Raw genomic sequence first — 24,664 nt, forward strand, 5'->3', positions numbered from 1 at the left:
ACCTTTGGGGAGAGGGAAGAGGCCTGTTTGGAGCAGAAATTTGTGAGGGGTGATGGGAGGAGCCCCTGGAGAGGCAGGGGAGAGAGCCTGGCTATGAAGTTTCCTGCTGATAAGAGGGTAAGAGCCGTCTATCGACAGAAAGTTTCTAGTCCGCCTCCAGAACTAGAAGCGTCACCCCATTTGGTAGATGGAAAAACCAAGGCCAGGGAGGCTGAGTCGGTGCTATCAGAGGCGGTGATGCCATTGGGATGAGGAACAACCTCAGCACTTGGCCTTCGGGGTTCAGAGTTAAATTTACATTAGCTGTCTTCAGCTGCAAGCAGCAGACAGCCTGACTGGGGTGCCTTCAATGCTGGAGATGTTTATTAGCTTGACCCCAAGGATTCTGGAGGTAGGGGGCTACCACGGTAGCCCCACTGCCCTGCAGCTCTCCCTGACATGTTCTCTCTTGGGTGGTTATTGCAGAAGTGTGGGTGTGCCCCATCTCTAACCCTGGGCTTACATAACTGGCACTTGGGCTCTTAGATCTCTCCTGCGGCAGCTCTCATCCGTCTAATCACCACCAGTCAATGGTAAGGGAGGCATCGCCAAGGGTGGTGATTTGTGGACGAGCCTGATTCATCCCTTCTTGCCAACCCACCCTGGGTTCCGGCCCCCCTGCTGATGTCTTCTGCTGAGTGGGCAGGCCCTGGCTCCCCAGGGCGGTATCTGGAGCTCCAGCCCAGGGCTCTTCCCAAGTTGATACCAGACAGAGCCCCCGGCACCTGCCCCATCAAAACCAGAAAACTCCAGTTATATTCTCAACATTACTTTGTGTCTTTTCCAAAGACTGGGGGTGACAGATGGGGAAACTGAGGCTCAGAGAGTTGGAGGGTGGATTAAGGTCCCTCTGAAGGGTAAGGCCCAGACAGAACAGAAACTGGGGCCTCAACCTGGCTTTTCAAACTCCCACGTTTATGCCTTTGTAATCCTGTGTCTCGCGGTCCAACCACATTCTTCCAGCCTGAAGACTCCATCTTCAGAGGGGGGCTTCCTGCCCCAGAGAGTGCCTCACCTGGGGACTTGGAGGGAAGGCAGTATCCACAGGCTGTTACCCCTTGGCTAGTTACCTGCTCACCCCACTTCTGTGCTTTCACAGCTCCCCCCAGCACACAGCTCTGTCTGCGCCCAGACCGTGAGCTCCTTGAGCTCAGGATGTGGACTGGGGCAACGTTCACCCAGGGTCTGATGATGTTCTAGGCTTGGGTGAGCCCCTCCCTCCCTGAAATGGTTTGCTGGTGACGGGTGGAGAGTCTAGCGTCTCTGGACCCGGTCTGGGGTGAGGCTTGGGGTGGTAGGTGACAGCACCCGGGATCCTGCCCTCCTCCTTACCCACAGCTTCAGTGGGCCTCAGGCTCCCTAAGTTTATGGCCTCTGAGAATGGCCCAGCTAGGGCATCGGAAGGAGGCAAGTGGAGACAAGTAGCTGGGTGGCAGATGGCAGGCGGGGCTGCACAGGGGAGCATGGCAGCTCCACTTCCTGTGGGGCGACGGCCCTGGAGCCTGCCCTAGGGGAGGTTGCACAAACCTACCTGCACAGGCCCCGGGCTGCGTCTCCCACTGGCCCCTGCCTCCCCACAGCCCGGGGCTGGCATCCCTGCTCTCAGTCCTGAAGCCTGGGCTGTGTCCTCCGTCTCCACGGGGCTGGTGAGGGGCCGGGCCGGACACTGGGACCCGCCCTCCCATCACTGGGCACCAGCCCTTCCTCATTTTGCTGCTGATTCTAGCCCCAAACAAAACAGGTTGAGCCCTTTTCCTCCCTCCAGCAGTCTCTGGCTTACAGCTGCCTTCTGAGGCACTGCAGACGGCGCCGGCCTGGAAGGGGGGCCCTGGGCCAGCGCTGCCAGGACGGGGACGGTGCGCCTGCCTCCTGGCCCTCGTTCAGCCCTGTCTGTGGCAGGAGAGGGAGCTTTGCCGTGGCAGTCGGCTGAGGAAGATGCCCCAGCTTCAGTTCAAAGATGCCTTTTGGGTGAGTGAAGACGGCTGCCGGTTTGAGCCAGTGGTGTTGGCCCCGGGGAGGCCAGTCCGTCCGAAGTTTCCCCGGGGGTGGTGGGTGGGGATGCGGCTCCAAGAGGGGGATTTCTCATGAAAATAGTGGTTGATTTTTGGTCTTTATCATCGTGGAGGTGACTTGGGCTGCTTCTGAGTCAGGAGACGAAGGGGATCCTCAGTCTGGGGTACTGATTTCTCTGCAAACTTCAACACAGTGAGTGGGGGATAGTCTCTGTGCTCCCAGGGCTGGTTTTTCCCCTGAGTGACCCTCTCCCCACAGCAGGAACTTTTTAGGAGTGTCTGATATATGGGTGGGAGCTCGAGGAGGTCTTGTGAGGCGAAGGAGGGAGGGGGTCAGGTTTGGGGACCAGAAAAACTTGACTTTGGATGTTGGCTCTGCTATTTAGAGGCTGGACAAGTCATTTAACCTCTCTGAGTTCCATTTTCCCCCATCTATATAGCAGAGAGAGATATTAATAAACGCACCAACTGGATGAGAGGGTTAAAACAAGGTGAGGTAACAAACTCCCCCGCACCTTGCTGGAGCGCCAAATGGGAATTCTCTTCCCCTCACCCAACCCCTCTTCCTTGCAGACCTCAGGGGTCCTTTGAGGAGGCGACAGGGCTGGGCAATTCCTTGCTGACTTTCTTAAATCCAGTGCACATGTAAATCAAGCCTTTTCCTAGTGAAATTCCAGCACCCAGCTGGCTCGTGGGGGTGAAATGCTTGGCCCAGGCCACACAGCCTGCAAGCCCAGTTTGGACCCCAGATCCCTTCAGCTTTTTTCCAGCTGTCTCTCAACCTCTCCCTCTGCTCACCAAGCTCTGGCTGTTCCCAGTGGCTCACAGGAAAAAGCTGAGATCTCTCTGGTTACTGCTGGGGAATGTGGCTGTCCTGAGGGATCCCCTCCAGCCCTGCAGAGGACACCTGGCTCTTTGCTCACTTCGCACGGCCTCAGTCAACAGCCTGGCCTCCCTGGGCTCTTTCCTGGGGCCTCCGGCCAGGAGACGAAAGCTAACAAGCCAGGTCTTCCTTGCCTTCCAGGCCACGCTCCGCTTGGGGCCCGTGGCCAGCGTGTGAGTGGCCTGCTTCCCGCCGGCACTGACTGCACAGTGGGCAGAGGGATGCCTCTCTGGGCCTCCGTTTCCCCATATCTACAAAGAGGGGCTGGGACCGGCCCAGAGAAGCCAAGGGAGGCAGACCTGGCTCGGCCCATTCCAAGCACCAGGCTGGAAAATGGGGCCCGTGCAAGGGGCAAGGGGCGAGGGGCTGCAGGGGTGGGGTGACAGGCCGGACAGCGGGTCACTACATCACTGCTCTGACTTGGAGTGCAAAGTCTGGGGAAAGGACAGGGCCTGAAAATCCAGGTGCTTAGTTGCCCATGGCAGGCCAGGACATCTTGACTATATTTTAGCTCCAGGATATCTGTCCCAGCCCAGAGCCCCTGGGTCCACCTTCCCTAGGACAGCTGGGCCAAGGAATAGCCTAAGGCAGGATCTGGGCAGCGGGGGATGGTACATGAGGGAGAGCAGGGTATGGTGGCAGCTTCCTGAGCTGTATCCAGCCCACGCTCTGTGCTCTCCCCACCTCTGAGCTGCTGCGGGCTTCACGGCCTACAGGTGCCCCCTCTCCACCAGTGCTCGCTCCCTGGGCCTGGGGTGAGGGTGCAGCTTCCCTAGGGAAGGCTGGAGCAGAACGGGAGAGGTGGCCAGTGGGAGCCTCTCACACTGAGCCTGGGCAGATGCCCCAGAAGGTCGGTGGCAGCACCCCTGCCCCCAGGGCTCTGAATTCTGACACCTCTCACGGGAGCTCAGCCCCACCCAGCCCACGAGGACAGCTAACAGTTACTGAGCATTAAAGATGTACCAGCCGCCCGTTCTCAGGACTCTGTATCTGTTCACCCATTTAAACCAAGGAGGTAGATGCTATTGTTATCCCTATTATTCACAAGAGAAGGCTGAGGCACAGAGAGCCTAAGTCATTTGCCCAAGGTCATGTAGCTGGGGTGAAACCGGACAGGTTGGCCCCAGTGTATGGACTCTCACCCAGGTGCTTCATTGCTCTTCTAGCAACAGGGCCCATCACTGGATCTTTGGGCCACGTTGGTGGAGGAGGGAGAAAAACTGTCCTTCTCACCTCCCAGAGAAGTAAGATCAGATGAGGTCCATAGAAGTCTTTTAAAACCCAATTTACAGACAAATCTGTTAAATGGAAAAGACTTAATGATCTAACTGCCATGGGGGTGTTAGGGACAGGGGCCTGCCTGCCCCTCCCCCTGGCTTTCCCCCACCCCAGTCCAAGGCGCACCAGCTCCGTTGTGAGGAGGGAAACAGAAGTGTTTTCTGAGGAGCTGAGAGCTTGCATTGAAGCTTATACACTTTACTCATACGAGATGCCCTAGAGTGGTTAGGGCCCATGAACTCTGATTTTACCCACAGTTATAGCAAGCTTGGTCGTGTGGTCTTTTAACCTATAGATACAGCAAATAGTAGGGATCTACATTTGGTTAAATACTGGTGGGCCTGAACTGTCAGAGACGGTTTCACAGATAGCTGGTAGCCTGATAGCAAGAGGAGACAAAGAAATTATAAAAAGCAGACACAGCAGTTCAGAAGTGGTGGGAACATTCAGCATGGGAACAGCCCAGTCCCGTCCCTCAGTACGCCGATATTTGCAACTTTTGCCAGTGTGGCCACACGGTATTTATTTATAGCCTGCGTTTATCTTCAGCAGAACGTTCAGAGGCAGGCCGCTGTGGGAGTGCGGCAGGGGCGGGCCTAGCCACAGGGGGAGGGAAGGGATCATTCGATGTCTGTTATACACGCACAGTGATAAAGAACTTCACGGCTTTGCAGGAAGTTTGCGGCTGACCCTCAGAGCAGGGGCTGTTGGTGAGACAAGGCCGAGGATGAGAATACCAGGTGCTCGAGCTGAGGGGGACTTAGAGCTCATGTAACCTGACTCAGCACCGAGCGGCACAGAAGCCCCCAGGATGCGGGGATACCACTCCCCTTCCCCAGTACACACAGCTTTCCTTGCCAAACTGTACTGCAAGAAACACCTGTCTGCCTCCTCAGGATAAGGCTGGCGAGTGGGGTGTGTGTTCAGTCAAAGTTTATAGAATAAGTGAATGAACAGTAAATGCATCCACGGTCCTCATGCCTTCCTGAACCTACCTTCTCCTTCATTTTACTTTAGTTACATTCTGCAAATGTTTGTTGAGAAGGGTTCACTACCAGGCAGCCTAAGCTGGGCCTCCCACCCCCACGTCCAATCAGGTGAATGAGACTGTCTTGCCCTCAAGGAGGCCAGAATCCAGTGCTGGAGACTGAGCTTCTCTGATAACACGGCCAGGCACGGGGCATACCCAGAGGGGTGCTCCGAGCTGCGCTTTCCCCTCCTACCCCCTCATTGCCTCCCACCTATATGTCCAACCGCCTTTGCAAAGAAGTCACTGGATATTGCTTCAAGAGGGAAAATCTAGGTCTGGACCAGGTTTTATTAAGATCCGCATCCTGTCCCACTTGGGGTTGTTAAAAGGAAAAGTAAGGGCCGCGTATACTACCTCTCACTCCCTGCCCTTCCCTCCCTGCCGCCCCGGCTTTGGGCAGGAACCATCAATGGGGACAGAGAGAACAGGCCTGAACTTTTCCCTCTGACTTGAGGTCACATCTCTCCCCTTTGAGGCTGGGCTCCAGCTTCAGCTGGAAACCTCTGTGCCAAGCTGGGAGGAGCTGAGCTCCTCAACAGAGGACAGAAGGAGGTACCACATCCTTGGGTGGGGGAATGACTCACCCAGGATGCACCGGGTGAGGGTGGGGAGAGGGGACTCAGGCCCCGTGTGTCTGATCAGCTACTGTTGCCTCTTCTCCTTCCCAGTTCTGAGACTCTGAGGTTCCCCACAGAGGAGGAGACTGAGGTGGGGAAGACCCTCTTTTCAGCATAATTCTGTTTTGAATGTATGTGGGCCTGGGTATGATTTCCTCATCTTCAAAACACCATTGTTAATGACTGCATGGTCCTCCAGCTTGTGGATTTGGTGGACATGCTGTGATTTATTTATCCAATCCCCTATTGTTGGACATTTAGGTTACTACCGATTATTTTGTATTCTGGACAGTGATGTACTGGGTAGATCTTTGTGTATCAAGGTTTTGCACTTGAGGACTACGACTTTGGGTAGCTTCCCAGAAGAGGAGGCATTCCTGGGTGAGAGAGTGGGCCCAGTTCTCTAGCATTTGACACTAGCAGTCACTTTGGGACCCTTCATAGTCCTCTGGCTGGGCAGGAGACTTTTCATCCAGGAAAGAGGGACCAGAGGGACCTGGAAGGGGCTGGGAGGACTGGGCCTGGAGGGGCTCTGCTGGGAACCTAAGCCCACTCAGGCTTTGTGGGTGGACTTGCAGCAGGGCAGGACCCTGTGGCCTTGAAGGCTGAGGGGGTCAGTGGCTGAGGAGTGGGGTCCTCCCGAGAAACAGGGGATTGTAGAGGCAGGAGGTGGGAGAGGGAGGCCCCTGGCTGTCCTTCCTTTACCCGCCACCTACTGCCTTCCCAATGTCTCCCTGGCCATGGCTGTCAGAAGGGGTGAGGATGGACTCTCTTTCTGTGCTGGTTGCAAAGCTCTTCAAGGCATGGTGTTCTGTGTAAAAAGCATAGAGCCAAGCAGTGTGTCTTGCCTGCGACCTGTTGTGAAAAGTGGGGGAAATAAGCATTTATGTCGGCACAGGCTTGTATTAATGAGAGTCTCTAGAAAGACACACAGAGAACTAATTAAATTGATAACCTTGGGGGGAGTCAGAGAAAAGCGATTGATGGGTTACAGGGCTGGGTGTCAGTGAGCGTTGTCACTATGTATCTTTTTATAGTTTTTAATTTTTGAACATGCAAATGTATAACCTATTGAAAAATTAAATTACACAACTAAAAATGAAAAAGAGAATGTTTATTTCCTGTTCTGTGAAGATTTTTTTCTCTGAGTCCCAGCTACTTAAATCATCCCCAGAGGAGCGACAGTGCCTGTTTGTTCAGTGCCTGTTAGGCGCCAAGCACTGCGACAGTCATTCCATGTGTGTCCCCAAACCCACCCTGCAGGGAAAGACTTGCCAAAGTCCTCCTGTCTGCAGAACGGAGGCATGGGCAGGTCAAGGGCCTAGTTCATGGTCATATGTCCAGGACAAAGCAGGGGCACCCACCTAGCTCTGTCGGACCCCATCCTGTTCTGCCCCTGACTCCAAGGAGATTGACCGGTTCTTGGTTCAATGATAACTCCTGTTGGATATAAGGGCGGCTCCCTATAGGTTAACACTGGTTTCCATGGTTTTGGAAGTAATGCGATTTTTCTCTCCATAATTTTCTGCAAGTGATCACGGATTACGTATTTCATTAAAAGGAAAATATTTAAAAACACAACTAAGCAATTCCTGTTTTCAAGGCCAAGATGGTGTTTTTAGGCGACATTTGTAGCTCGATAGCATGAACTCTTCCACGTACCCTGTGCACACTCTGTGGCGCGTGTGCCCGCTGGGACCTGAGAACTTGGTTCCTCAGCGCCCACTCCACAGGACACGGTTGGCCATGTAATGGCAATAGGTGACTGCAGAGGTCTGTGGTTGTGTTTGCCCTGCTGTTGCGATGCCTGCAGATGCTCTCCTGTAGGATTTCCTGGAGGCGGTGTCCTGGGCCAAGAACATAAACCACACCTTTGATTTTATTATTGGTGGAAAACAAGATCTGCTTCTCCAGACCCTCTTTTTGATCCAATTCCCAGGAACTCATGGACTTTTCCTAGCTGTTCCTGGCACCTCCCCCCAGCCGGGGTTGCCAGCTCCTGGGATGGAGAGGAAGGGCCTTGCTTGGGTTTGGAAGGGTTGGTGAGGATTTGGGAGGTGGCAGGAGGGCAGAGCATGCTCCAGGTGGAAGGAATGGCGCAGGCAAAGGTGTGGAAGGGGGAGAGGGCACAGTGGGTTTGCAAGATGGTTTTCTGGCCCAGAGGACTGTGCAGGGTGACTGGTAGGAAGGGAAGGCCCTTGCCGGCTTGTGAAAGGTCTTGACCAACCTTGAGTGAAGGCAAAGATGCTTTCTTCCTTTTTGCACCCTCTGCAGGGATGGATGTTTCCACTCATGCAGAGGTTTGGAGGCTGCAGGCTGTGGGTAGGATGCCCGCCCACCTCGCCTAGAGCCTGGCTGACGCTGCAAACCACACGATGGAGGGAACTTGTGGAAACTGAAACTGCCTCACGTCCAACTAGAGAGAGTGGTACCCTGTGCCCTGGGGGCTGCCCATGCTAGGGCTCCCTGCTGTGCTAGCTCCGGAAGGTCCCTCCCTCATGGGCTCAGTCACTCCCTGTCTTCCAGTCTCAGAATGGGGAATAGGCCTCTGTGAAGCTTCAACCCTCACTCTCTGAGGGGAACCTGGAGAATCCTTTCCCCTCTCTGAACTTCAGTTACCTCATCTGTAGGATGTCAGAGTGATTCTCACCTAAGATAAAGGCTTTGAAGATGGAGAGGCTCAGGGGTCCACATTCTTCTGCTCAGCATCAGGAGTTAGCAGACCAGTAACAGATCCCAAGGGATCCCCACTTATAATTGGATAGGCACCTACAGGGTGAGCCTCATATGTGGATCCTCCCAGTCTCAGGATGCCTCCCCAACTCTGTTCACCGTTGCATATTAAATTCCACCATTAGAGAGTCATTCCTATGGCTTCAGGTGACAAGATGCAATAGCCCCATGAGGTTGGTATTCTTATTCCTGCTTTATAGAGAAGACTGAGGCTTATAGAGGGGATGTGGGCCTGGGGATACCACCCCGTTGGACTTTGGGGCTGCTGGGCTAGGCCTGACTGCTACCTTCCCAGGCCAGTTCAGAAAGCCCTTGGCGTCAGTGAGAGTGTGAGGTGGTTTGCCGAGACCTGGTACCCTGAGCAATGAGTGACAGAGGAGGCGGGTGAGTGACATCCCCTTCTGCTGGTGTTGACAGGCCACCCACTATTGGGCAACAGGAAGTGTCTGCTGGTGCTCCAGAGACTAGCAGCCTGGGTGGGGATGGGGCAGCCAGATGGGATCAGGGCTTCCCAACTGCAGAAATGGAAAAGCAGAAGCTGAGCTATACTGGAGAGGAAAAGGGGGTGATGGGCTGAATCAGGAAATGCTTGACCTCTTCAAGGGACAAGGAGGCCTGTGTGGCTGGGGCAGAGGGACAGAGGTAGAGAGTAGTTGGAGATAAGATCAGAAATGTGACAGGGATCAAAAATACCAATGCCCAGGCACTGCCACAGGTCAATTGCATGCAAATTTCAGGGTGGAGGAGCAGTATTTTTCAAAGTTCTCCAGTTTCCAAAGTGCAGCCAAGGCTGAGAACCATTGGTGTAGATAACTGTGGTGTTTCGGATGCATCGCAGTTGCTGACAATGAGCATATATCTGGCTTTTACCATTTACGTGACCTCATCTGACTCACTTGTGAATGAGTAGAGGGTAGAGGGTTGTTTTTTTTTTAACCTTATAACCTCATACAATTACTTTTTTTGTGGTCAGTATACGTAATGTAAAATTTACCATCTTAACCATTTTTAAGTGTGCAATTAAGTGGCATTAGTACATTCACAATGTTGTACAATCATCACCACTATCTATTTCCAGAACTTTTTCAAATTTCAAACAGAAATTCTGTACCCCTTAAATAATTACTCCCTATATCCCTCTTCTCACCTCCTACTCTGCTTTCTGTCTCTATGAATTTGCCATGCTAGGGACCACATATAAGTAGAATCAGACAGTATTTGTCCTATTTCATTTAGCATAATGTCTTTAAGGTTCATCCATATTTTAGCATGTGTCAGCATTTCATTCCTTTTTATGGCTGAAAAATATTCCATTCTACGTATATACCTCATTTTGTTTACCCATTTATCTGTTATTGGGCACTTGGGTTGTTCCCTCATTTTGAATATTGTGAATAATGCCGCTATGAACACAGGTGTTCTAATACTGGTTTGAATCCCTGCTTTCAATTCTTTTGGGTATATACCTAGGAGTGGAGTTGCTGGATCATATGGTAATCCTATGTTTAACATGTTGAGTAACTGCTAAATTATTTTCCCCAGCAGCTGCTCCATTTACATTCCCATTAGCAATGCACGAAGGTTTCAAACAAACAGACAAAAAAAAAAACCCAAAACAAAACAATGCACAGGGTTCTGATTTCTCCACATCTTCACCAACACTTGTTATTTTCTGTGTGTTTTTTCCCCCAATCATAGCCATCCTAGTAGGTATGAAGTGGTATCTCTTTGGTGTTTTGGTGTTTTTTTTTTTTAAACTTTGCCTTTTTATTTTATTTTTTAAAAATTTATTTATATGGCCGTGCCACGCTGCATGCGGGATCTTAGTTCCCCTTCCAGGGATTGAACCGTGCCCCTTGCAGTGGAAGCTCTGAGCCTTAACCACTGGACTGCCAGGGAAGTCCCTCATTGGTGTTTTGATTTGTATTTCCCTAATGACCAATGATGTTGAGCATATTTTTTTATATTTATTGGCCATCTGTATATCTTCTTTAGAGAAATGTTTATTCAAGTCCTTTGCCTACTTTTGAATTGGGTTGTTTATCTTTTTGTTGTTCAGTTTTAAGAGTTAGTTTTTGTATATGGTGTTAGGAGTCCAATTCCATTCTTTTGCATGTGCATATCCAGTTTCTCCAGCACCATTTGTTGAAAAGACTGTCTTTTCCACATTGAATGGTTTTGCCATCCTTGTTGAAAATCAGTTGACCATATATGTGAGTGCTTATTTCTTGCTCTCTGGTCCATTCCATTGGTCTGTATGTCTGTCCTTATGGCAGTACCACACTATATTAATTACTGTAGCTTTGTAGTAAGTTTTGAAATCAGGAATTGTGAGTCTTCCAACTTTGTTCTTTTTTTTTTTTCAAAACTATCAGCTATTGAGGTCCTGAGTTGAGGTGTTTTTATTTTTTTAATTTATTTTAATTTTTTAAAATATAGTTGATTTACAATGTTGTATTCGTTTCAGGTATACAGCAAAGTGATTCAGTTATACATATTATATATTGATATATTCTTTTTCAGATTCTTTTCCATTATAGGTTATACAAAATATTGAGTGTAGTTCCCTGTGCTATACGGTAGATCCTTGTTGGTTATCTATTTTATATATAGTAATGTATATCTATCTGATAATCCCAAACTCCTAATTTATCCCTTCCCCCCCTTTTCCCCTTTGGTAACCATAAGTTTGTTTTCTATGTCTGCAGATCTATTTCTGTTTTGTAAATAAGTTCATTTGTATCTTTTTTTTATATTCCACATACAAGCGATATCATATGATATTTGTCTTTCTCTGTCTGGCTTACTTCACTTAGTATGATAATCTCTAGGTCCATCCATGTTGCTGCAAATGGCATTATTTCATTCTTTTTTATGGCTGAATAGTATTCCATTATATATATGTATCATACCTTCTTTATCCATTCATCTGTCGATGGACATTTAGGTTGCTTCCACATCCTGACTATTGTAAACAGTGCTGCTATGAACATTGGGGTGCGTGTTCGTTTTGAATTACGGTTTTCTCTGAATATATGCCCAGAAGTGGGATTGCTGGGTCATATGGTAGTTCTGTTTTTAGTTTTTTAAGGAACCTCCATACTGTTCTCCATAGTGGCTGCACCAATTTACATTCCCACCAACAGTGTAGGAGAGTTCCTTTTTCTCCACACTAGAGATGTTTTTATAGGTGAGGAAACTGAGGTTTGAACCTTCCTGAGGTTGCCAACCTGGACTGGCCACCAGTCTATGACAAACCCCCTATAACTCTCCCAAACCTGGACATACTTGGAGAGACACCGTCCTTAGAGAGAATCCCCTGGGGATGGTGGGCTCCTCCTTACAGTTGCCCTACCTCTGGCCCCCTGAGAAGGCCCATGACTTCTGAGCTTACTTGAGGCCCCACCAGCTCTCCCTCTTCAAGGAGGATTGTCCCACAGGCTGGGGTCACCGACTTCTTCAGTGGATCATGAGACGGCCCTGAGGGAATTGATGTCCACCCTGGCCTGGGCCTGCCTAGACCTGAGGGGTCTTTGAAAACCAGGACTTCTACCCCCAACTGCCCAGATGGCAGCCACTGAAGCAGAAGGGGTCCTCTTCTTTGTCACCTCTTGAATGTTTTCCCTTCATTTGGACCAGCTCTGAGCCCACTCTCCCAGGCCTGGGGCCCCCAGACTGCAGGTGGTAGGAAGGTCCAGGAGGTCAGCTGGAGTCAGTCCACGCAAGCAGGGTTGAGGTGGTAGGCAGGGGATCAACACAGAAGTCTGGATCAGTGTCTCTGGAGCTGTCGTGAATACTAACAGCTTGGGCTGTGGGGGTCTGCACAGCGTAGAGCAGCACCGTAGTACGTGCTGTGTTGGTGTCTGCAGTTGTTCTCAGTCTGACCCAGAAGAGGATGGAAATTGACACTGGAACCAAAGGAACAGTGTGGCTAATTCCAGGGCCAGGGGAAGACCAGCAGCTGAGACCAGGTCTTGGGTCAGGGCGGGAGCTGCCATGAGGCTGCTGGAATTTTATTTTAGTCCTCAGATCACCCCCAACCTTAGAGGGACTGCAGATTCATTGAGGGGAGGAGTTTGCATTCCAGGGTCCAAAGGTCTTGGTTTGAGTCCTACCAACGTACGGGTGCAAGTGAGGGGCTGAGTGGGAAAGGTAAGCAGTGAATGGTTCCAGAGAGCACAGGCTTCCCTCAGGCAGCCCCAGCGCCCCAGAACCCTGGAGGTGGCAGCTTGCTCCACTTAGAGATGTATTTTCCCACAGTGCTGCGCTATGCCGGATGCACACTGGCTGTGTTGGGCAGGGTGAAGCAATTTCCCAGTCTCCAACACAGAACCCTTGCTTGGAAGGCACCGTCTTTGTCTCTCACACTGCCTTTAGAACCCGATGCACTGCTCTGGATTCCACTGCATTCACGGTGTGGCCCTGGTGAGTCCCTCCACTCTCTCAGCCTCTGGCTCCTTGTCTGTATTAAATCCATTACTGTGGTTAAAAGATAGACGTGGTGAAATGAATGTTAATGGCCTAGGGCAAGAAGCCCCGCATATAGACCCTCGGCAGGTACAGGAGTCCAGGAAGACCCTGGGCTTGGAAGGCGTTGGAGCCAGAGCCCAGGGTCAGCTCTGAGGCCCAGAACCTACCAAGGCCGGCAGAGGAGGCTGAGGGACCTAATCCAGGGGCTATGGGTGTCTGTTCCTGCCTTTGGGGAAAGGTGTGAGGAGTGGGGGTCTCCTGCACCCCAGGGGCACATCTCTGTCTCTTGAGCAAGTCTCAAGCCCAGAGGAGGCTGTCAGTCCTCACCCTGAAGCAATTCACAGCTACCAAGCAAGACACCCCACGTCAGCCCAGTGAGGGCTTGGAGTCCAGTGTGCGTTCCACTATACGGGTGAAAAAATGAAGGCTGAGAGATCGGAAGCAAGCAGTCAGTCGATTGGATTCCAACCAGCTAGGATTCAAACCCAGCTCTCCTTTTTTATTTCCTTTCTTGGTTTACTTTTACTTGATATGTACTTATCACCATGGCCACCATTTTCCAGGAGCTCCTTAAGTTTCAGGGTGCCCTTTGCTGGGCTCCTACATATATTATATCATTTAGTCCTCAGAGTCCCAGGGAAAGTGGACAGTGTGTTCACACTCATTTTACAGAGGAGGGAATCTGTGCACAGGAGCTTAAGTAACTTGCTCAACTTGTGTGCGTGGGACTGGCCAGGACGAGGACGCAGTGCCTGGGGTCTTCCCACACCCCCTGCCTGGACTTTCTCTTGTCGAGGTGTTCTCTGTGGGCCATCCTCTGGCAGGTGTAGGAGGTGTGGGAGGGGTGATAATTGCAGAAGGAGACGTGCAGAGACAGCGCCTGGGCCACAGACGCCGGTCCCCAGTCCCTGGCCGGTCACTTACAAGCTGGAGGCCATGCAGCAAGGAGCCCTGTGCAGCCGGCCACGTGCAGGGGATGGTCAGTGCCTGCCCTTGCCGACAGGTCAGAGTCTCCTCCAGGGTTCAGCGTCGGGTGGCTCATTTCCCTTCTGCCCTCCAACCATGTTCCCTACCTGCCCTCAGCCCTGGCCACTGCTGGATCCTACAAGCCCCCCGCCTAATCAACTTGAGTGGGGGGCACTACAGAGGAGCTGTGTGACCTGGGCAAGTCACTCACCTTGCTGAGCCTCCGTTGCTCATCTGTGACGTGGGGCAGTAAGGGCACAGTCCTGACATTGCAGGCTTCTCTGGGAATTAGAGGCATAGAGAACACTGGCCTCTACCCATCCACATCCCATCCATCCTGTTCCCTTCCCCTGAATTTGGAACCTGGCCCTGAATCCTCGTTACCTCCAGGGAGGGTCCCACCACTTGGTCTGCCTGACTCAGGGCTCCACCTCAGCTGGCCTCAGGCTACCTCTTCAGACACCTGCTCCAGCCCCTCAGACCCCTCACTGCTGCTTTCTGCTGGGCTTGTAGCCACTCACAGCTCTGAGCATCAAGCTTCCGGTCTCCTAAACCCGAGGGGCTCATCCCCACCTCCAGGCCTCCGCCCCAGCTCGTGTTCACTCCCTGCCCCACCTCTCGTGCTAACTACTACATGTTTTGGTTTCATAAAGCAGGAGGGAGAAGTGGGGGATCGAGCTGGGCTTTTAAGAGCAGAGGGGAAGTGAGAAGTACATCACAGAATGGGGGAGGGCAGTGCAGTAGAGGAGGCCCTTCCTGCTTGACACTGGAAGAGGCCTATTTAAAAGAACAAAGTCGGAAGCCACACGCGCCCACACAATTGCTGTTTGAGCCTGGACAAGTTACATAACCTCTCTCATCCTCGCATTCTCCCCGGGTCGGTGTTACTGAGATAAGAGGCCCCAGGTGTGCACAGTTGGTCCCCTTCTGTTGCTTGTGTTGTTCCCCTGGCCCCCACACCCGGCTCCGTGGGATTCCTGAGAGCTCCTGAACATTCTCAGGGCTCCAACGGGGCCCCCTGAAGGCCGCAGGTAACCATCAGCACCCTGCCTCCAGATTCCCCAAGGTCAAGGGCCTGGATGTCTCAGGGGCCCATCCAGCAGGGCTGCTTGAGTAAAGGGCTGTCTAAGGCCCAGGGGAGGCCTCAGACTGGGGCTCAGTGGGGAGCTAGAGGCCTCTGGAAACTCATCTCTAATCCCAAGCCCCTGTCAGCCCAGCTGAACCCAGAGTAGCTCATCTAACCACACTCAATGTGCTTTTGTTCCTTAAAAGGAAGCTTTCTTGGCTCTCTCCCTTTGCCACCTAGCCTGGGCCATCTTAGAAAAGCTGTAAATCACCCCCCCATTTGTCTGCTTATGAATGGACCCCTCCAGTCTTTGAGTCAGGGGACACCTAGACCCAGAACACCTAGTTCAGCACGTCATCTGAGGCGCGAATCCTCTCTGCGGAATCCCTAACCTGATTATAGACCCCGGCGATGGGGCATTCTCCATCCATCAGAGCGGCTCACCTGTGTTGCACATTTGGGGCCACTTGGGCTCTTGGAGTTGGCCTCTCTGGGGGCACCAACCACAGACACGCCCTCTGCTCCTGATGGCCCCACAAAGCTCTGCAAATGACCACATTCCCCAATGGCTCCTCAAGGGCTGAGACTAGGGAACTTCGCTTTACCCAACCCTCGTCCTGGGGTACTCTGGGTAAGCAACCGGCTTGCTCACTTAAGTCTCTGATCCATCCATCCATCCATCCATCCATCCATCCATCCATCCAACCATCCAACCAAGCCATACGTGGGTGTCTGGTCCTTTGCTTTTCCTCAGTTTAGCAGCCAATAATGGTGGAGATGTGGGGTACTAGCTGTGAGGCCGTGGAAAGAGCCCAGCTGCTATTCATTGGCTTATCCTCTCTGAGCCTCAGTTTCCTTATCTGTACAACAGGGATAATAATACCTTGTACCAAGTAGAGGGGACAAGTCTGTCTGGCTTATTTAAAGGTGCTGGATAACGAGTCATTGAATCGCAAACAAATGGTCTGGTGTTCTCCATGGGGCAGCTCAGGAGCTGTCATAAACCCACGTCAGCTCGAGGGCCTCCCTCAGACGCTTCCTCAGCCTTTGTCCAGTGTATTTGCTGAGTGTTGCTGTGCAGACCTGGGCACCAGGACCCAGCAGGCAAACAGACCCACGTTCTGCCTCCAGAGGGCTGCCTTCTCCAGAGTTCAGTGCTTACTACCTCAGGTGTGCTGACAATCCCAGTGGTTTGGTTTCTCAGCCCACAGCAGACAAGCAACAGTGGACTAGTTGTTCATAAACCAGCCATGGTAGGCACCTTGGCCGCAGAGAACTGTTAAACTGCGGTAAAAGGAGAGGGCAAAGCAGCCTGGGCACCATGAGGTCTGTAACCGTGTTCAAAATCGCAGTCCTTGGCTTCTGGGGCTTCCTGAGATGAAGGGAGTAAGTCCAGACTCCCTGTTCTGTCTCCTCTTCACTAGTAAAAGGTGATTTTTTTAAAAAAAGAAAGAAAGAAAGAAAAATGTTAGAAAAAATATATAGGGCTACCCTGGTGGTCCAGTGGTTAAGATTCCACGCTTCCACTGCAGGGTGTGCGGGTTCAATTGGGGAAGTTCTGCATGCTGTGCAGAGCAGTCCAAAAAAGAAAAAAAAGAAAAAAAAAAAATATATATATATATATATAGAGAGAGAGAGAGAGAGAGAGAGAGAGCGCCTAGCAACCCAAGAGCACCTCAGTTATTAGAAAGGTTTTTGACAAGCATGGCTAGCATTTTACAGGTTTCTGAACTTGGTTAGGGTGCAAGCAGGAAACTTAATGTTTTTCCTTCCACCTTCCAAAGCCACTGGGAGCTCTCCCTTCCTCTACCCTGGGCACGTGTTGAGCGTTTCTAGTCCTTTTCAGGTCTAACTCCCTCCAGTTCCACCACATATCAAAATCTCACTCTTGTTCACTTGAAAGTTTCCCAGTCTCCCCACTTGGCCTGTGATTGGAAGCCGCTGCCGGGGGGACAGAGAACGGGTCTGTCTCTGCACTCGCCGTGTTCTGCCACCTCCACTGCCTGCTGCTTCTGTGTCTCCACAGATGGCGTGGGGTGCGGGCTTGGGAGCTCTAAAGGGATACTTCACCCCTTATTTCCCTGGTGCTGCTGTAGCTGGTGCGGCGGGTAGCAAACGCACACAGGTCAGCTCTTCCTCCCTGGCTGCCTCGGCGGGCTCTGTCCCCTGCAGCTGTCCACGTCTGACCCCTCCCAGCTGCTCCCCACCGTCCACTCCACGCAGCTTCTTTCGGGGACTCTTCCCTCGCTTACTACCGGCAGCTCTTCCCAGCCACCTTCCCGGCCTCCTCTTGGTTCCCAGGAAACACATGGTGCCAGTTCCCAACTGCTCCCTCCCCAGGCCTCACTCCCCTCAGGCAGCTCCAGCCCACCCCGGACTTCAGACTTCTCTAGGTAAGATGCAGCCATGGTTGCCATGGCTTCCAAAAGCCAGCAGACAGACAGCAGCCTCCCTGCTGGAAGGGCAATTAAAGGTCACTTCCTGTCCCTAAACCTGTTTCACAGTCAGGAGGCCCCCAGAGAGGGCAAGGGACTTTACTAAGACTACCCAGCTTCCTCCTGGCAGATCAGACCTGGTACCAAAACCCAGGCCTCTCCCTCTAAGGTTAGAGGTTTAGCTGTCCTCTGAGGGACTTTATATTCTGGAATTCCACATAAGGGAACATTTGAAAAGGCTTCTGCAGCCTTTTAAATGGACCCTCTAGTGGGGGAGGGTGTATGGTAGGGAGATAACTTGTTTTTTCCAGCCTGGCACATTTGGGTTCTGTCTGGTGGGGGTGGTGGGGGGGGTGAGAGGCAGGCAGGGACAGGGTAGGGCATATGGGGAGCTACCACTTGCTGAACAGCCACTGAGCCTGGGGCTTTGCAGAGAGGTGAGGGAATGAGCCAAGATCTGGTCCGGGGGAGCTGGGTTCAAATCCCTTCTGTGCCCTTCAGGGCCCCTGAGCAGATTAGGTAACCTTTCTGGGTTCCATTTTTCTCATCTGTAAAATGGGGGTAATCCCGGCTCAGGGCAACCTCTGACCTTGCTTTTACTATTCTCACCTGTGTACATTATTTCACTGGCTTCTCAGATCAAACCTACGTGGTGGGAACAATTAGGCTTCTCTTTACAGGGAGGGAAGTAGAGGCTGAGAATGACCAGGACCACAGGGTGGGGTGTGAACCCCTATCTGGTCTGCTGAACTCTGTCCAATCTCTCAGGCCAGGCCCGGGACCCCTCCCTGACTGGGCGGCCAATCTGCCCTGATAGGGCTGTGCCCTAGAGGGTGGGCTGTCAGGGCCAGGAGAGGTTGGCCTCTGCCCTCACTTCCTCCATGAGGAAACCAGGTCCCGAGAAGGGAAGTGGCTTGCTTGGCGCCCTGGTCTCTGCGGCCTAGCCCATGCAGCCACCAAGAATTGTATGGGTATAAAAAGGAGGAAGTGGCAGTGTGTACAAAGGCTAGCTCTCTACCCACCCAGTGGGGGCATGGCAGGGCCGGGGTCAGCTGGCGGGCCTGGACAGTGGCTCACAGCCAGAGCCACCCAGAGAAGGGAGCGGGTGGGCTGTCCCTGAGCACAACCCGGCACCCAGGCCTCCCACATGCTGCCTTCAGGCTGAGGTAGGACCATGCTTCCTCCTGCCAGAGTTGTCCTGAGCACCTCCTCCTGCAGCCCTGACCTGACCCCTCTATGGGGAAAAGGAGGTCCAGAATGGCCACACAGTGAGGGTGGCAAGGCCTGGGGTCCCACATCTGGCTTGAGGGAGGTCTCCCAAAAGAGGGGACCGCACCTGCCTGCCACCTGGCACCCTCCCCTGGGGGGGATCGCCCTAGTGCCACATGGTGAGGGCGGGGCCTCCGGCTGCTTGCCGGCTCTCAGCAGCTCATCTGCAGAGCCAGCACGGCCCTTCTCCAGGGCAGCGTTCCTCTGACCCAGCCTGGCACAGAGCTGGCCTCTGTGAATCCATGGTAACTGAATGACAGACCGAAACACAGCTTTGGTTTGAAGCAGAGAGATTTTGGGAAATTATTTTCAAAAGTTTTTTTTTTTTTTAATCTTTTTTTTTTTTTTTTTTTTGCGGTACGCAGGCCTTTCACTGTTGTGGCCTCTCCCGCTGCGGAGCACAGGCTCCGGACGCGCAGGCTCAGCAGCCATGGTTCACGGGCCCAGCCGCTCCGTGGCATGTGGGATCTTCCCGTACCGGGGCACGAACCCGTGTCCCCTGCATCGGCAGGCGGATTCTCAACCACTGCGCCACCAGGGAAGCCCCTTTAATCATTTTTTGATGTTTCAAAATGTAAAAGAGCTGCTGGACTGTCTGTTGAATGACTGATGTCGGTATGTGAGTTTGGGGACAAGCTGACCTGGGTTCACATCCCAGATTCTGATCTTTACCAGCTGAGGGACTTGGGCAGTCACTTCCCCTCTTTTCCTCCTTATCACCGTCCTTACCTCCCTGGGTGTGTGGTGTTTTCAATAAGAAAACAGCTGTGATATTCTTGATATGGTGTGTGGTAAGTGGACTCAATAAATAGCAATTTCACAGAGGGCAAGGCCACAGGCAGGTCTCAGGTGACAGAGGCTGCAGGTAGACAGAAGGAGATGGGAGGCCCTGCCTTCTAGTAGCTTCTGCACTGTGGAAGTGGCAGCCTGAGCCTGTCAGCAAGGCCCTGAAAGGGAGCCCTGGACGCCTAGAGGATGGAGCTGGGTAGGTGCAGGGAGGAAAGGCCAGGATGGGCCCCCTGGAGGAGGTGACTCTGGTGCTGGGCCTTAGACAGTAAGCCTGCAGGACTGATTGATTAACTGATTGAATGATTGGTTAGTTCATTTCCTCAGCAGCTTCCTGAGCCCAGCTGTGCCCAGCTCTGAACCATGAGTCAGAAGCCCTGGAGGAAGAGGCAGTGGTGGGGTGGAGGAGGGGTACAGGCTGGCAGGGAACAGGCCCCAGGGACTCAGGCACTTCCTTGGAACAATCTAGTCACTTGTGACGGTGGCTCACTTGGCCAAAGCCCCTGCCGGCACCAGCGCGCTCTGAGCAGGGGCTGGACCAGACTCTCAAGCCTGGAGTGCTTTGGGGACTTGAGCTCCTGAGGACCCAGTCTGCAGGACCCCTCTGCCTGCCACCTCCTCCAGAATGGCCAATGTAGGTTTGCTTTTGCTTCTCTTTCCACTCTGGGGGTCTCAGGAAGGACAGTGGGGTTTCCCTGGGGAGTGGGAGCTGGGCATGGGGCTGGGAGGGAAGAGCAGAGTGTCCGCTGCAGGGCTGGGCTTGGTCCGCGTATCCCTGCTCAGGCCCCCCTCCCAGAGGCATCGGGGAGTTACAGCAGGTGCCCTGCAAGTCCAAATCCTTGTCCTGCCTCCGCCAGTAGGACCTCAGGCAGGTCCTTCCCTTCTCTGGGCCTCAGTTTCCCCAAGGACTGAGGGGCACTGGACAAGATGCTTCCCAGTTCTGGTGGTCTATGGAATTTGGCCCTGAATACTGGTGTCCAGCTCAGAGTGACCCTCTTGGGGGGGAGGGCAGATCCATTTTCCTCGCTGGCTGCCACAGGCTTTAGTCCTGGGGGTCCGGAGGGAGGACAGAGGCTGAGGGGCAGGAAGCCGTGGTCTGCTGCCTGGTTAGTAGGCAAGTGGCCCATGAAAGCTACAGAAATGGAAGCCTGGTGCACACTAGCCTGGACATTGTGGTGGACAGGCCTTCAGGAGTTGGGGGGTTGACTCCCTCCTGCTGGGGTTCTGAGTAGTCAGCCAAGGCCCAGGCCCGCTGCTTGTCACCCAGTGGGCAGCTGAACCTGGGTCTCAGGAATTTCTAGGGCTGCTTAAGGAGGAGGGTGTGAGCTTGGGATCCTAACCCTCCTACAGGCCTGCAGATTCCATTATTCTGAGTTTGCTGAAGGTGGGCTGGGCCTGGCACGGGGCCATCTGGAGCAATCTGTGGCATCTCTGCCCTTCTCTACCACATCTGATTCTCCTTAGACTTTGAAGAAAAACACCCTCTCCTCAAGTACTACCTCCCGCCCCCAGCTTCCTACACCAGCAGCTCAGAACCCACTCCAGGGGTGAGAGTCAGATCAACAGCAGGACGGGTGGCAGAGAGGCAGCTGTGTCCTGTGACTTCTCCAAGATGGCCCTCTCCCCACCATCCTGGCTAAGAGGTGGACCTAGGGGGTGCTGGGTGTCCTGGGCAGCTAGGTGTGTCCTAAGTGTGTGCTAGGATGTGCCCTAGCCCTGACCCTCAAGGCCCACCTCAGCGGATGGGTGCAGGAGCCCGGAGTGGCATCCGGTACACAGTGGATGATCAGGGAACAGCAGCTGCTCTTGTCTCTGCAGAGGCTGTAGAGTGCAGGGGGGTGAAGGGCACGGACCCGAATAAGACAGCCTGGGTTCAATGCCACACCTGCTGCTTTCAATCTGTGTCACCCTGGGTACACTTCACCCATCTGTGCCTCAGTTTTCTCACTTGGACCCCTGAGATAAGAGGGTAATTGAGAAGGTGACAGGAGTGAGCAGTGTGGGGCACCCCATAAAGGCTGTCATCACGGAGCCTTGGTGGGGACCCTGTCTTAGATTAGAGTTGCTGTGTCCTGACTATGAGCTCTGATCCGCAAGGGGCTCACCTACACCTGGTACCTCCACAGATGGGGGACCTACTGTGTGCCTGTGTGAAGCTGTTACCGACCAGCGTTCTTGGCTTCCTTAATAAATAGAAATTGATCAGAGGCCAGACAAGAAATTCAGGCAAGGTTTTATTGGGGCCCCTGCCGCAGCACCGGGGAGCGAGAACAAACAACACGTTCCCTTGTTTGCCCGCTCGCTCAAGCGGGGAGAACTTGTTCTTTATACTGGGTGAGGGTAGGGGTGTGTCCAGGGGTCGGGCTGGAGGGGTAGCTTAGGTGGTTTGCCCACCCCTTAGCTGGTATTGTGTGCAAGGAGCTTTTGCTCTCCTGGCTCTTCAGAAGTGGCAGTTGAGGTTTTTTTGGTCTTTTGTATCTTTTGGTTCAGAATTTGCCCCAAATGCACATGCACGCCATATAATTTCTTTGTATTTTGTAGCTTGAGGAGAGGTGTGTCCAGGTGCCAGCACTGCAGCACTGCAGCAAAGGGGCCCAGGTCCCAGCCTGTCTCAAAGCCAGGTCCTGAGTCCCAAGAGCTCGTTCTTGGATAGGGCAGAAGGGGGCAGACGGGGAGGCCAGGCTGGAGGAGGTCAGCAGGGTCCTCACCAGGCTGCAGTCTGCATTCCCCTGACCCACGCAGCCCGGCTGCGGCCCTCACACGTCCTTCTGTCCTGTGTTCCAGTGCAGGGACTTCACGGCCCACACGGGCTACGAGGTGCTGCTGCAGCGGCTGCTGGATGGCAGGAAGACCTGCAAGGACGTGGAGGAGCTGCTGAGGCAGAGGTGAGCCCCTCCCCCCAGCCCCTGGGAAGTGGCCGAGCCCCCATCCTGGCTGCGCCCCACCCCACCCCCCGCTGTAAGAAGTCAGGAGCGCGACTCTCCTGTTTGTCCCGACCTGGGCCTCCCCCAAGTGGGCAAATAATCTAATGTTCCTCCAGATGTCCTTGAATTTAGCCAACACTTATTTAGACGAAGGGCTGGAGGCTTACCCTTCTCAAGGAGGAGCCCGCCAGCCAGCTGACCCCCAGAGGCTGAGCGGGTGGACCATCAGGTCCTCCTGCCACTGCCGGCGGAGTCTGAGCCGTGGGCGGCGGAAGTGGAGGAGACGCAGCGTCCATGGGTTGTCATTGCAGGGCCCAGGCAGAGGAACGGTATGGGAAGGACCTGGTGCAGATCGCCCGGAAGGCAGGCGGCCAGACAGAGATCAAGTAAGAGGGCCCCTCCTGCTTCGCCAGGCACTTTCCACAGGGTTTAGGGCCTCCCCGTGTGGGGTGGACTGGGGAGGGCCGGCGAGGGTCTGGATGGCTCCCAGGGCAGGGTGCCTGGAGGGCATCTCTCTTGGGAGTCAGGCATTCTGGGTGAGGTCAGGTTCTGTGTGTGGGAAGAAAGCCAGCAGTCTGAGCACCAAGGAGGCCCTGGGCAGGGGGTGAGGTCATCTGTCCTCAGGTGCCTGCAGCACAGCCTGCACCCTCTGGGCGGCCTCCATCTAAGTCCTGAGAGCCCTGAGGGGAGGTGACAGGACCCCACTGGCTGCCCGAGACCCCGCAGCATCGGCTCAGGCTTCCAGGAGGGACTGTGTGGCCACAGGTGGGGGTGCCAGTTCCTCACCCGTTAGCCCTGGGACCTTGGTGGGGGGGTCACTGACACTCTGTGCCTCCATTTCCTCATCGGTGAGCAGATGACAGTACAGCCTTCCTCAGAGGAATATGTGAGTCCAGGGCTGGCTCAGGCCTGGCTGGGAGGGGAGGTAGCAAGGGCACTTACTGCTGTGAAGCCGCTGGGCCTCTCTGGCCCTGGGGCCTGGGCCTCTGTGTGCGGGCTGTCAGGCGGGGACGCAGATGGAGACAGAGTGACGATTTGAGGGCAGCTAAGGAGAACTTTCTAACAGTGGAGTGGAGGGGCTGCCTCGGGACGTGTGGACTCTCCCCGCTGCATGAGGACCGAGCCAGGCTGAGGGGCAGACAGGACCCTGGACTCCAAGTCCTGGTAGGGCTCTGATGAGTCCTTCTCCTCCTACCCCAGAGCCGCAAGACCTCACTCAGCCTGCAGCTGCCATAGCAACCCCTGCCCCCTGCCCCTGCTGCCACAGGGGTCAGGCCTGTGAGCGTCTGACGCTGCCCAAGGAAAGTGGCCCTGGACCCCGTCAGCTGCAAAGCCCAGAACCGGGTCCCCTTGTTTGAGTGTCTGAATAAACAACACGCTCTAAGTCTCCTAAAGACATAGGCAACCCTGGCTGGTCCCTGCTTCCAACCTGGAGTCGGGGAAAACTTAGGGAGGGCTAGAGGAAGGTTGAAGAGTGGTGTGAGCCAGGGGAGTTGAATGCTCAAGGCCCAAGGGTCCTGCGCGGGACCACAGAGTGTGAACGGCAGCTTCAGGAGTACGAATGGACCACAGAGTGTGAACGGCAGCTTCAGGAGTACGAACGCAGGAGCCCCAGTCCCCACTTGACCTTTGTGAGCTGTGTGACTGGGAGCAAGTCACTTAACCTCTCTGAATTGGGTTCTCATCTGTCCACTCTGGTGGGCTGTTGAGCAGATAAAGATGGCAGGGCCGAGGTTGAATACCAGTGCAGAGGAGGGCTCAGGACATGGTGAGGAACGAATGGAAGTCTGTGGGGACCTTCTTTGTCTTCCAGGCAGGGGGTGGAATCAAGGGACCATGACCCAGGGGGAGTCCCTGCCCACCTCCTGCCCTCCCAGGCCTGCTGGAAAAGGAGAACTTTCCCAACAAGAGAGGAGACCTCCTGGGGGAAGTGTTCCAGGCAGGGTCACGGTGGGAGGTCAGGCTGGAGATGGACTGCGTGAAGCACACTCAGGGGGCTGTGAGTCACGGGGGACTTAAAATAAGGAAGGAGAAGCCACCAATGAAGAGAATAAAGTGGGAATGGAGCCAGGTGAGCAGTGGGAAGGGTGGAGAGGTGCACAGAAGTGGCCAGGGCGAGGCTGTGGGCAGCACTGATTCCCTGCATGGTTATAGGA

General features: G+C 53.8%; 1 protein-coding gene across 1 annotated transcript in view; it reads left to right on the forward strand.

Annotated features, from left to right (window-relative positions):
• The first annotated feature begins 1,608 nt into the window (after positions 1 to 1,608).
• Positions 1,609 to 24,664, forward strand: part of PSTPIP1 (proline-serine-threonine phosphatase interacting protein 1) — a 42,780-nt gene continuing 19,724 nt past the window's right edge. The window contains exons 1-3 of the mRNA XM_079913449.1: positions 1,609 to 2,007; positions 22,369 to 22,469; positions 22,820 to 22,894. Coding sequence (XP_079769575.1) covers positions 1,975 to 2,007; positions 22,369 to 22,469; positions 22,820 to 22,894 — 209 coding nt within the window. The 5' untranslated portion in view covers positions 1,609 to 1,974. The remainder of the gene's footprint in view (positions 2,008 to 22,368; positions 22,470 to 22,819; positions 22,895 to 24,664) is intronic.

The sequence above is a fragment of the Stenella coeruleoalba genome (genome assembly GCF_951394435.1).
Source record: "Stenella coeruleoalba genome assembly, chromosome: 2".
Lineage (NCBI taxonomy): Eukaryota > Metazoa > Chordata > Mammalia > Artiodactyla > Delphinidae > Stenella > Stenella coeruleoalba.